The sequence below is a fragment of the Rhyacophila brunnea genome, unplaced genomic scaffold (assembly GCF_057557595.1).
Source record: "Rhyacophila brunnea isolate RB1 unplaced genomic scaffold, BYU_Rbru_1.0 scaffold_12, whole genome shotgun sequence".
Lineage (NCBI taxonomy): Eukaryota > Metazoa > Arthropoda > Insecta > Trichoptera > Rhyacophilidae > Rhyacophila > Rhyacophila brunnea.
Window position 1 is genome coordinate 37,184,714 of NW_028232774.1, and position 13,277 is coordinate 37,197,990.

Consider the following 13,277-nt stretch of genomic DNA (forward strand, 5'->3'; position numbering starts at 1 on the left):
TCCAAAACATTTTATATTCCCAATTCCAACTAAATAAATAATAATACACGATGTTTGAATTGTAACTATCAGTATAAGTAAATAATATACATGTACCTACTTTCTAATGTACGCATTTTTATTCCATATTTTATTAAAACAATAAGTCATAAAAATATGCTTATTTACCGTAATTCTTCATGCACACCCTGTGTCAATACTACCAAAGAACACCAACACAACTGCAAATCGTTTTTAGCGTACAACAGTGTCCCTGTAGAACGAAATACCTCTACCTCCGGATAATGCGTATCAGTGGTCACAGTTACATTTTTTCTAATTCCACGTACGTAACGGCTTCTTTTCTAATCCTATCGTTATGTTTAAGTTTAACCAATTTATTGTAGTGCCCAGGGAATACAAAAAGCTGTTCTGTGGCCTATGTATTGCGTATAGACACGATCGCCGATAACAATGAGTTAACTAAAAAAATCGCGGAAGATTGACGACACAATTAAATTTCTTAAGTATTCATTTTGCCTACCTAGTCTATGACTATAAACAAAATGTAAATTCTTACCTATCGTCTTTTCCCATGTAGCTATTAGGTATATAGGTCAATGATTCTACGCATTCCAGATTTGAATTTGAAATGTAAACGTTTTATCAGATATCTATGGATTTAGACACCGTTATTAGCTGTCGAACTTTCGCCGATGATTATAGTTTCACCATTTTTATTTTTATCTTTTGCCTCAGGTGTAATTTTGTAGATTATACAGGAAACGTATCGTAAATTTATATCTAACCTTAATAAATTATGATGTACCGACTCAAATCATTCATTAAAAAATAGTATGCACATACCTAGTTCCAAATTAACACCCTAATTAGACCATACCTAGTTTACGTAACTACTAATAATTTTTCTTTTCATTGTCACTAAATTATTATTTGAATTAACACTAACAATATTAATTACCTACCTACCTCTAAATAAAATTCTAATTCATTTGCAAATCTAATTAATATTTAAGCTTATTTTTTAAGGATAGTGCTCGCTTGGTAGTTTATTAAACTGTTTTTTCTTTAGTGAGGTTCGCGGCTAATTTTTAATTAAATTTTTTAAAACAATAAACTAGCTTTCTTAGCTTTTGTTTATTGCTAAAAAGCGCGCTCGTTTTCACAACCCGCCGTTGTACCCCAAAATCCGTAGGAATCCAAGGGCTTCAAACGTGTGTCACTCAGCCAATCGCGACTCGTTTACGATTTCTCACCGTCCAATCACCAACAGGGCGGCAAACCTACCCCAGCGTCCAACATGGCGGCGGTGGCGGCTGTCAGCTCGCCTTCGCGCTCGCCTAAAAACCTGATTACCAAGAAACCTTCGATCAAGAAATACAAAGCGCCGACTCCTCCGAAGTTCAAAGCCGAAACCGTCGAATGTGAAAAAGAAAACGGCGTGTGTGATGCAGACAATAGTGAAAATATCGAATTGAATGTGACTGAAATTGTTGTTAGCAATGGTAAACAAAACGGTGTTGAAAAAGCGAACGAAGCCGCCCTATCGGAGGGGAAGGGATCTGTTTGCTCGATTCCCGAGGTTTGCCGAACGCCGCGCTCGGATCGATCCGCCAACAGCAACTCGTCGTCCAATCGCAGCTCGCCGATCAGCAGGGAGAGGATTAACGCGGCGAATTCGAATAATGGATCGCCGGGTGGGAATGTTTTGACGAAGGCTGCCATTTTTGAGACCGCCAGCCCGAAGAGGAATACGGATCCCGCCTTGATGTCCATGAGAGATAGAAAAGCCCTATTCGAGAAAAATAAAGGCACAGCCATAGTCCCGAAGGCTCCCTTTGGAATGGCGCCATCAATAAAGGTCCTGCAAGGAAATACGACAAATAAAGGTAAGAATGATAACCATTTCATAATTTTGTTGTATCTATATTGATGTCAAAAGTTTCTTTATAATCCGGAAATATTTATTTAAAAGACGTGTAACAGGCTTGTAAGCAATTTCTTTTTAAGTTTACTGAAATTAATGAATATTGTCTAAAAACTCAGGTACTTAACCCACTCAGATAAAGAAAAACAATCTTTTCATACAATTTTAAATTAGAATTTACATTCTACGTGTTCGATTTTTCATAATTGACTGTTGGAACCTTTTACATTTTGCTGTGTATTTTGATTTGTGTAAAACTAATCTGTTTTCTTCGTTTTTAGATCCTCCAAAGAAACCTGCCCTGAACTCTTTCCACCCGAAAATAGAGCCCAAGCCCTCAAACATTGTGCCAACGCACTCACCCCACACGGGCATCAAAAGCAAACTGGGCAGCATGTTCTCCAGCAAAATTCAGACCACCATATCTGAGAAAGAGATTGTGGATAAGGTCAAAAAGGAGAGGGAGGCCGAAATGAAGATGCTGCAGAATAGATTTCATAAAGAGGTAAGATCAATCGTATCCAGTCACTGCCCTACATAATTCCAATGCTATAATATCATGGTTGATATAGCAAAGACAATTTTTTTAGGGGTTATGGTTGTTAACCATTTGTCCGACTGTTTGGATCCTTGTACTGGAAGTATTTTTTGTCAACGTGGAATTTGAATCTGCGATCCACGCCTTCAGAGACAGGCACTATGGCACCGTGGGCTTAATTATATAGTTTGTAATAAATAAACAATGTAAATAAATTGACATTTTGTGGTTGGTTCTACTATCCGGTGTGGGTCTAGGTCGCTTCCTGAAAAGGTTTCTATTTTTTTTTTTTTTACAAAAAATGCTTGTCAGCTATTTAAGTCTATGATTGAAACACACATTGAAAAAACAGGATAGGTATGCATTCGCTAGGCGTGCGATACTAACCTATTATCCACAGCTTCAGAAGAAGACATTCTGTCACTCTACCACTGTGGCCGGTGGGGTGGAATGACATATAAGGGGTCATCCAAATGACACCACAAAATCTTTTCTTATAAAATAAACATTTTCTACAACTTTTCCTATCAGCCCCTTTAGGGCGTGATGTCATATTATATGTACGAACCCTAAGTGCCTTAACATGCTGGCATTATAATTATAAGGTGAAGTGTCTCGCTGGATTACATGGCTCAGTACTGACATTACTCTCATGAAGTAAAATATACACTTAAGCCACATTTAGATCAAGAGAACGAATGTTTGTTCTTCCCCCACTCCATCGAAATTCTCTTGACGTAAACTACTCAAATAGGGTTCGGTGCGCTTGCAACCTCAGAGACACTGTTGGCAATCCCTGCTGTAGAGGTTGCCTAATATTTTATCATATTTCTGGTTGTTGGTAAGTCGCACGGTGACACAATCACCAAACATTGCTATTTGTGCCCCACTCCCCCCCCCTCCCCCGTACACACTTCACTTGTAGGAAATCAGGGAGACAGTTGGCATGTGAGGTTTTGTATGGGGCATGGCGGGCTCAAATCGCAACGTCTGGTAGTTGTGTCGGTGAGCAACTTTAAGGGTCATTTCTCATGCATCCTCGGCATTGATGTAACTATATTTGAATATGAGTACACTTGGTTGGTGATTTTCAAAATTTTTTTATTAGATCAGAATTGTTTTTAAGCCTTGTTACATAAGTTGTTAATGTATCATAAGAGTTCTATAATATTTCATACTGTTAAACTTTTGCTTAGACATTGAATGTTTTTGTAATCTTTCAGTCGGTGACAGACCTGGATAGGATAGACGTTGAGAATGAGGACGATGACCACTCGTCAGAGGAGAGTCCGCTGATGGGCGGTAACCACAAATCCAGTATGACCAGTCTAGCCCTTAAAAAACCTCCACCGGTTAACTCGCCTAAAATTATCATCGCTCCCAAAGGAAAGTCACAGAAGACGGAGATGGATGACGATGATAGCATATCGGAAACTGATTGTATCGTCGGCCAACAACCACCCAAGAGAAGAAGTTAGTATATTTTTTATGTTGGTTATTTGAATTTGGATCATGTTTGCGATGTTGCGATGAAGCTTTATATTAAATTAAAAGCAGAATAATTACCATTTTCGCTCTTAAGTGGAGCATACGTGTCTCCACAGAGTTAAAGTTGTATAATGAATTTTCTTTTACAAGGAATGGTTACCATTGGGTTGCTCCGAATCATACACATTGACAATACAATATGTAATCTTTGGCAGACACAGGATTTAAACCTGTATTCGGGTTTTCAGAGACTGGCGCTATACCAACTACTCCATCTTTTATTAACCTAACTAAAGTTTTATGATTTTTAAGCAGATTCATTTTTATAAACAGCCAATACTTTTGGGATGACATGCGTGTACATTTTACTAATTGTAGAAATTTAATTGAAACCTTTAATACCAGATTTTTTGATTGAAAGTCGTATTTCTCAGGATCCACTAAAATCTACTACAACTAAAATATTCTTTGACTATTTCTGTGTTTTTAACATTCGGAGGGTTACTTTTTATCTGTTTCAGGCGGTTCTATGGACTCACAAAACGTTGTATCGGTCCTCGAAGATGTGAAACGAATCCGAGTGACGGGACCTAAAGCCGGCAATCTTTATCCCTGCCTGTCAGACATCGAAGCGCCGCCTACCGACAGCGACAACCAACAATCCTGTCCTGCTAGGTGCGGTGATATTGCGCTAGAAATATGTTTCTTTTTCTTATGCATTTGAGAGATGGATCACTTGTTTACGGTGATCTGATTGTATATGATATCTTGAAACGTCGGAAGCTGTTTAGCTTTTTGAAGGTCTGCTATGAAGATATTGACGGTTGGTGAAGTAATGATGTAAGGTGACCAGGAATGCAGCTGTTTTATCACAAACGCTTTATACAGTTACACTTTTTTATTGAAATTTCTTTACACGAGCTATGCTTTTGACATAGCTCAGAGAGATGTTTTAACTGAATGTAACTTGGGGTAAATGATTCTTTTTGATGTTTTCGATTTCTTGAAGTTATTGAAATTAATTTATTCATTTTGTTTTATGAAGTGTACTAAGATGTTTCTTAATTCAGAGACAGCAATAGTTAACACTATGAATTTAATAGTGGGTATCAATTTTTCACGATTGAAAATATTATAATAACATATCACGTTATGTTAACTTCATTCGGTAACGTTACATTGTGTATCGTTACACAATAGACTTAGGAAGCTTATATAATAATTGGTTGATAGGCACAGAACAGGATATTGTTTTAAAATAAATACGTATGAGACGTTAGTTCATTATCATAATAGATATCCCTCGATCACTAACGATTGCATTGAATGATATTTTGAAAAAATGTATAGCAAGTCACCGACTTCTACATGTTTAACATCTAAGTAAAAATTTCAAATCACAATAGCAGTAGTTTATCACTTCTGCTCTTTAAATACTGAATAAAAACACATTCATAATATTAATAGCCGTTAAATATAATAATATGTAAGTAATCTTTTAGACATGAGATTTTGAGATACATCTACAAGATAACTTTTCGGCCAAATATATTTTTTAAATTAAAACATGAAGACTGATGAATGCACAACTATTTTTCGACGCCGGAGTTGATACTCTGTATTGTTGAAAGCTATCTTGTGCTTACAGTTAACAATGATATTCTGAAGACTGCTAGCTTAGATTTTTCTTAAATATTTACACAATTTGATGCGTAATGTTGTTTTGTAAAGTCTTTAAATCTGTTGGCTTTTATACCTCGTTGATCAAACGATACTATTGATAATTATTACGATGCCATTACTTAATTGCTTTGATTCAGGTATACAGAAAACTGTGCCTTTTTTACTGCGAGAAGTTTACCCCAACTCCTTCTACTCTCGATCTTTAACTTGTCGATTCGTGAGTCCATTGGTTTTTAGTATCCCTGTTGCAATTTAGTGGCTGCATTCGTCTAGCGGTTGTCAATTCGCTAGGTGATATTCTCAACCCATTGCCATTTCACTTATTTGGCGACATCTATCAAATTGCATACTCTCTTGCACGGTCGCAATGCAATGTGCCCTAAATGTGGAAATGGTGGTCGGTTGTTCTATTTAACACTGGCATGATGGCCTAGTCTGGTTAAGATGTTGTTTTGCTGTGAATTTTCATATTGATTTGTGTGGCAATGTAGCGGAGCGCCTGCATTAGTTTTTTCCGGTCATTGTGCATTATACCCAACAAGTACCATACCATGCCATGTTGCATGCAATTATTATGACTTCAACATAAAATTATTTTTGGTAAAATAACAACCTACTCTCTTCCATCCTTATTTGTGTCACTGTCTACACTTGGTGATACCAATCACCCATTATGATGACCTTTACAAAGCTGTTGGATGTATCTTAGTCATACATAAATATCAGCTTTTGTTATGCTTTCATCATCATCAAAAACGTGACAACCTGTGGTGGGTCTTGGATTCCTCTAAAACCTCTCCACCTGTTAAGTAAATTGGCTGCATTCCGATTCAGTACCCCTAACAGTTATCGATAGCAAATTTTTGGCTTGAATCTTCTGTGTCATATTGGATTGCCAAATACTATTCCGTTGCTGGTTCATTGTTGTTCATACGGTGCACATAACCTAGCCGTTGTCTCGCAATCAAAGGCTCAGCATTTTATCTTCTCGAACTGAACTTTACCTTCCCTGGTGTAGATTTTTTCTATCAAAACATTTAGGGTTCGTTCATTTCACACTATCCGATACCAGATATGACGGATACTGAGTTCACTAATGTGTCTTCACACGCTGATACATGTATGCAATACATATCCACATGCCGTATACATAATTTGAAGAAGTCATGAACGATGTGCATATTGCAATTATGAAGAAGACCATAAACTGTGATGTTGTATTTCACCAAGAATAATATTTGTTTATATTGATGTGAGAATATTATTTCATCAAAAAAATCAGTTTAACTCTATTCTAAAAGTTTGTTTTGTGAATGAACTCATTAATATTTAGGTATTAAGATCAGATGTATCTGACAGTGGTGTGAACGAATAATAGACTGTCTCATACAGGTATCTTCAGTGTGAATAGTGCTATTGCTCCAAGGCACAATTTTTGAACCAGGCTGTATCATAAAGTATGAAATAGCTTGAAAAGTAAGCATGGATTCTTCGAATGGTGTCCGAAAATGCAACGGAAATATAGGGTGTACATTTATAATCACGTAAGAGTTTGCAATGATAGCTCAAGTTAACATGTAAACAAGTAAATACCTTAACATATAGTAATGACAACATATTTTATTAGTAACCAAGTACGTAATTTCAATACAAACTGCCACTATGCATGGGTTTTATAGACTATGAGAAGGCGTTTGATTCGATAAAGAAATGTTCAATACTCGACGCACTCAGAAAACAAGGAATCCCTGGACGCTATATAAATATTTTCAATAATATATACAGTAGCGCAACAGCATCTGTAAATCTTCATAAACCATCGCGCAGATTTCCTATCAGCAAAGGAGTCCGACAAGGTGATACAATCTCACCTAAACTATTTACAGCTACCCTTGAAGACTTATTCAGGCAACTTGACTGGAATGACAAAGGGATCCCCATAAATGGAGAATACCTGAGTCATCTGCGCTTTGCCGATGACATAGTAATTTTCTCGCAAGACTCAGAAGACCTCCAAAGCAGAATGCAGGAACTCGCTGAAGTAAGCAACAAAGTAGGTTTGAAAATAAATGTAACAAAGACGAAAGTCATGTTCAACTGCTTTGCAGGCCAAAAAGAGATCCTCATCAATGGCACTCAGCTCGAACAGGTGAAAAGCTACATCTATCTGGGACAACAAGTATCTATAGATGGATGTATATTTGATGAAATTGTTCGCAGAGTAAAGCTAGGCTGGAGTGCTTTTGGCCGCCTGAATAATGTCTTCAAAAGTGACCTTCCACTGTGCCTAAAGCGCAAAGTGTTCAACCAGTGTGTGCTTCCCGTGATGACATATGCGTGTGAAACATGGACCCTAAGTAAAAGAGAGATCCAGAAACTTAGAGTAGCACAACGTGGTATGGAGAGGTGCATGCTGGGCATAACGCGAAAGGACAAAAAGAGGAATGAGTGGATAAGGAAGCAGACAAGGGTTTGCGATGTAATAGAGTTTATTAAAAGCCTTAAATGGAGATGGGCTGGACACATAGCTCGAAGAAGAGACAATCGTTGGACAAATCTAGTCATCCAGTGGTATCCAAGAAGCACAAAACGTCCACAAGGTAGACCTAGAGGCCGCTGGATCGATGAAATGATAAAGTTCTGCGGAAGTACGTGGCAACGCAATGCACAGGACCAAGAGAACTGGAATCAGCTTGAAGAGGCCTTCATCCAGCAGTGGATAGATTCAGGCTGATGATGATGTACCGAATATTGACATTACAATGGTAAATACGAGAATGTAAACAGAAGTCCTGATTTATTTCACAAACGTAATATTAATAAAATATGTTTGTACCTATATTACAAAATAACAATAAATACTTTAATAAGAATTTAAATACAAAATAACACTTCCGACGATAATATTGAAAAAGGAAAAAAACAATTAATGATAGTCCCTTGCAACATTACATTACGACATTTAATCTGTTTTCGATCTGTCAAAATTAAACCACCAACAAACTAGCGCCTCTACCTCGGAAGCTTGTGAAACTCAAAAGCCTCTGCGACTTTTGGATGCGGTTGTAGCAAAAATGAAATTTCTCATACAAAATCGATGCAGGCTGCTTGATTCAAAAATTGCCCTCCTGCTGTGTTCGGTTGGCTACCCGGATACTGAATACTGAAGGGTGGCCAAGATTCGTACGTGATTCATATTCTGTATGAAGTATCGCCGTGTAAAAGGCTCCATCATACCTATGTGTATCCTTCATGTGATACAGCTCTTAATGTCCCGGTTTCCGACGTCTATGAGAGCACAGTCTTTAAGTGTCTAAACTACATAGTGTGTTTACTACAATAAAATATTAACTATATGCATAAACACTTTTATAATTATTATACTGGATATTTTTCTACTTGCTATTTGTGCGTTTATAATAAGAGTTGAATTCTTGCCTCAGTTTGGTATCTTAATAATTAATTTAATATTTATTTTTTAGCGTTAGGATAATTTCGAAAACGAAGAGCTCGCAATATTTCTATGAAATTTGTGTCTATTCAATATTTTTTTATATAGTTAGCTCTACCGCCCACAGTCCTTATTATTACTTAGTTTTTAGCAATCTATCGTTGAGTCATGATGAGTCATGATGCTTTCAATGACGCCACAATAGGTTGAGGAAAGTAATTTATATTTTTGTATTTAAGAGATCAATAATGCAGTCTCTTTTCAGTTGATGGCGTTTATATATATCATCATTTTCATGATGTATCACGTCTTACAATCTATTTAAGGTTTATTTCATTTGTCCTTAAAATTATCGTAGTTCTTTATTCAGTTCGCTCCCATTTTTTTAAGTCCCCCGATAGTCTTTGAATGTCATTGTGACCACATTACGTGTGTATATGTGACATATTTAGAAAAATGATTAATAAATGATTGGTGATGTCGTTTTCACTCCATGACAGCAGACGGGTCTCCACCGAGTAGATATTTTTTTTACAATGAATGGTTGTTAAGTGATTCGCCCTCACCCAATGAGTTTATGTTATGGATTCCAACACAAAAGTGTCCATTCAACAGATCTAGGGACAGGCATTCGTTCACTACTGTACTTTGATTTTGAGTGACGTCGGCTAACTAAACTTTTAAATTAAATAATACAGATTCATACAGCTGGTAACACAGTTCTGTGTTCCTTTTAAAGAGTTTTAAAATTATGACCGTTTAGCCAATTGCTTATCTGTCGTTAATTATCTCAGTATTGCGAAATATAACTCAATTTATAAATCCTTATTTCTATCTTGTCATGATGGAACATCACCCTTTTAAAATTGTTATTGGTTTTCAAAATGTAAGTAATTTTGTACATTTACAGTAGGCATTTGATCTGTTCGCTTGAAATCTTTGCTACATGAAATTCTACTCATTCGTAGTCACCATTCAACTTTGAATCTCAATTAACTCTACTTTGTTCATTGACATATAAAATGACGATCGATAGGATATCCGAGACAAACTCGAGACAAAAAAAAACATTTTTTACGACAAGAGTAGAAAATAAAATATTTATTGTTACAGAATCCGTTCAACAAGGAAATTCTTTTTTATTCACGAAACCCATCATTCATTAAAAGATGATTTTTGAAAAAAAAATTATAATAGATACAACCTTCACCCTCCTCCCATATGATTTTCTTGGATCGAACATGGTTTAAAAAAAAAATACAAACAAATAACTGATTCATCTATATTCACAGATTTGATAAAAAGGTTGTTTTGTCCACTAAAGTCGGACATGATATTATGTTTTTCGATTATTTATTATTATTTTAGCTTGAAGAATACAGTAATACCCCGTTAATAAGGTCTGAAGTTGAATTTGCATAAGTTGGGGTACAACTTTGCATATAAATACATATAAATTTTGTTTAATCGGGACCATACTAAGAAAAACACCAGTTTAGAAGAAAAATATTTAATAAAATTGCAGTTCTTTGTATTTACATTTTACTAATATGTACAAAATAAATAATTGACTTACGTTAAAAAGTTATTTCGATGTCAACAAATTGGCTGACGACACAATGCCTTCTTTCTTTCACACAGAATTTCTTCGTAGCAAGCTAATAATTTTTTTATTCCTTGCTTTGTAGCTATAACGCGTTCTTCGGAGTCATGTTTTCTAAAAATTTTAAGCCTGTTTCAATTGAGCTGAGACCTTCTGTCGAGCTTGCTATTGTCAAGTGCTTTTCTGGTAGAACTGGGTCTGAGGTGTCGGATAAAAAACTGCGAGTTCGCGTAAGTCGTGGTATTACTGTATTCTAGTTTCAAATGGTAATGAAACAATTTGCAGATCTTATAATAAGTTGTATAATATGTATTTAAGTGAATCTCGAGCTACTTAGTTATTGTACTTAAGTATTTTTGTATCTGTGATATTCTTTGTAATGATGATGATACTGATTAATAAAGATGCCTTCTTTTTAATAAATTGTGATTTCTGAAATAATTGTTTACATTTGTACCATTTACGCCTTCCTTCATCCGTCTTGTAATTATCATGAGCACTGTGTAAGTATTTAACAGCACAACAAAAAAGACAAATAGAGACATATCTACAGGTAAAAATGGTAATGCAAATAATAGGGTATGTTTGACAACTCGAAAGTGTTCTCAACACAATGGTATGTGATAAACTTTGATTTACCAAAATATAGAATAGAATTTTAGCTAATTTTTTTTAGCAGTGTAATGCATACATAAATTTTGACATTTCATAAAATAATCAGTGCATCCATTCTATACACAAGATTGCTATCGAGGGTAGTTTTTCATATTTTTATAAGGTATTATAATTGTTACAATAAGTTAGCCGTCTAAATACTCAAAACTGTCTATCTCACTCTGAAAGTTAGCACAGCCGACAGAGGTGCTGTTAAAACATAGCACTTATTGTAACAATTACAACTCACTTATTGTACCTCAATAAAAACATGACGAACTACCCTCCATAGCGGCCGATAGCAGTCTTGTGTATAGAATAGATGCGCTGGGCCATTTGGTTGATCGGTCTAGGTATTGGATAATATGCACTCAATTATTAAGTGTTGGGGTGATTGGCATGGACCAATTTGCAGCCAATTAAGGTTTATATGTGTAGCTAAGACAGACATCTTTACTTATAAAGGGACAGCACAGTGAAAATTATCAAACCTCGTCGTTATTAATAGAATGCTTGCAAAAAGTAGCTTGAGCTATGTATAACAACATTATAGGGTATAAAATATCCTTTATGAAGCCAAAAATAATAAATATATTTTGTAATATAGTAATTACCATTTCGCTTAGCATATGGGTTCCCGAATACTGAAGGTTGTCAGAGACTCGTCCGAGGATTAGTTATTACGAGTAAAAACCTACTGCATTAGTGAGCTTGTCAAGTTTGGCTGCAGTATGTGATAGCAAAGAGCTAGTATTCTAAAAGTGGGCGAGTATAGTAGTCTTTCATCCAGCAGTGCATGGAAACCAGCTGATGATATGAAATCCACATAACGTATTTTACATAATGTAAACAAAACTATGTTTAACCACGAAATAGTGAAATAATACATGCACTAAGAATAGACTAAACCAGACACTCGCCTCTTATTCAGTTGATGAAATGAAGTAGCCGAAAGAGGAGAAAACCACAAATACTAGAATGAATATTAAACATATGAAAATATTAATTTCTACTTCTTTTAGCGTGTTTTCATATACGCTGATATGGAACATATTTAAACAAATTAGCAAGCAAGCTAATTGTCCCAGCTATAAACATACCACATGTGCATGTAGTTCACTTGTTTTGACAGAAAATATGATAGTTAGAACGACGCGAGAGTAAGAGAAAATGATGAAATATGCTTCGAGCAGTCAGAGATAATAACGGTGACAATAATAAAAATTACCCTATGTAACTCGTGCTCTGTATGAAGAAGATTTAGGCAAATGCCGGAAGGCGCTGTTGTCGACTAAATGGGAGGAACTTGTTAGTTTATAATGGAATTGCAGTTAAAAATGGGAGTAAATTCACTGTTTTAACACGTAGCCAAGAAGATGTTGTTTGAATATAGAAGATATCATAATTTCAAGATTAAGTTGTTCCGCTATAGTTAATATTCCGCAATGCAATTATTATAAAAAAATATATATATATATATTTTTTAATTCAACGAATAATTCCACAGAATTTAAGAATGTAACATTCTTTACTAAACATATTTAATTCGGAAGCATACCGTAAGACCATGATGAACATTTCCACCAAGGTGGAGAAACAATATCAAACATAGATGATTACAGCTGGACATTACGCGAGCCGAATACTACAAGGTTCTAAGTGTTCGTCCTTGAAAAAACAAACCCAACAATGAAGTAGTATTCTAAGCTGCCTCATTAGTTACTTTTGTTTCTCCAAGGACAAACACTTAGAACCTTGTAGTTCTCCACTCGCGATTAAAAAGGGAATCTGGAAAACCTCATGTAAATCAGCAACCAAAATTTTACAACTCAGCTAATTTGAATCATTTGTCATGATATTTGGTCATTTTTTGTTAAACATGTAGGTGCACATACTTCAATAAATAAATAACCGAATGCCTGAAACAAAAATG

General features: G+C 35.6%; 1 protein-coding gene across 1 annotated transcript in view; it reads left to right on the forward strand.

Annotated features, from left to right (window-relative positions):
- The window catches only part of scra (anillin, actin binding protein), a 117,119-nt gene that overhangs the window by 90,760 nt on the left and 13,082 nt on the right, over positions 1-13,277 (forward strand). Inside the window, exons 6-9 of the mRNA XM_085940175.1 lie at positions 1,274-1,889; positions 2,209-2,432; positions 3,689-3,938; positions 4,475-4,628. Of these exons, the coding sequence (XP_085796301.1) occupies positions 1,274-1,889; positions 2,209-2,432; positions 3,689-3,938; positions 4,475-4,628 (1,244 nt within the window). The remainder of the gene's footprint in view (positions 1-1,273; positions 1,890-2,208; positions 2,433-3,688; positions 3,939-4,474; positions 4,629-13,277) is intronic.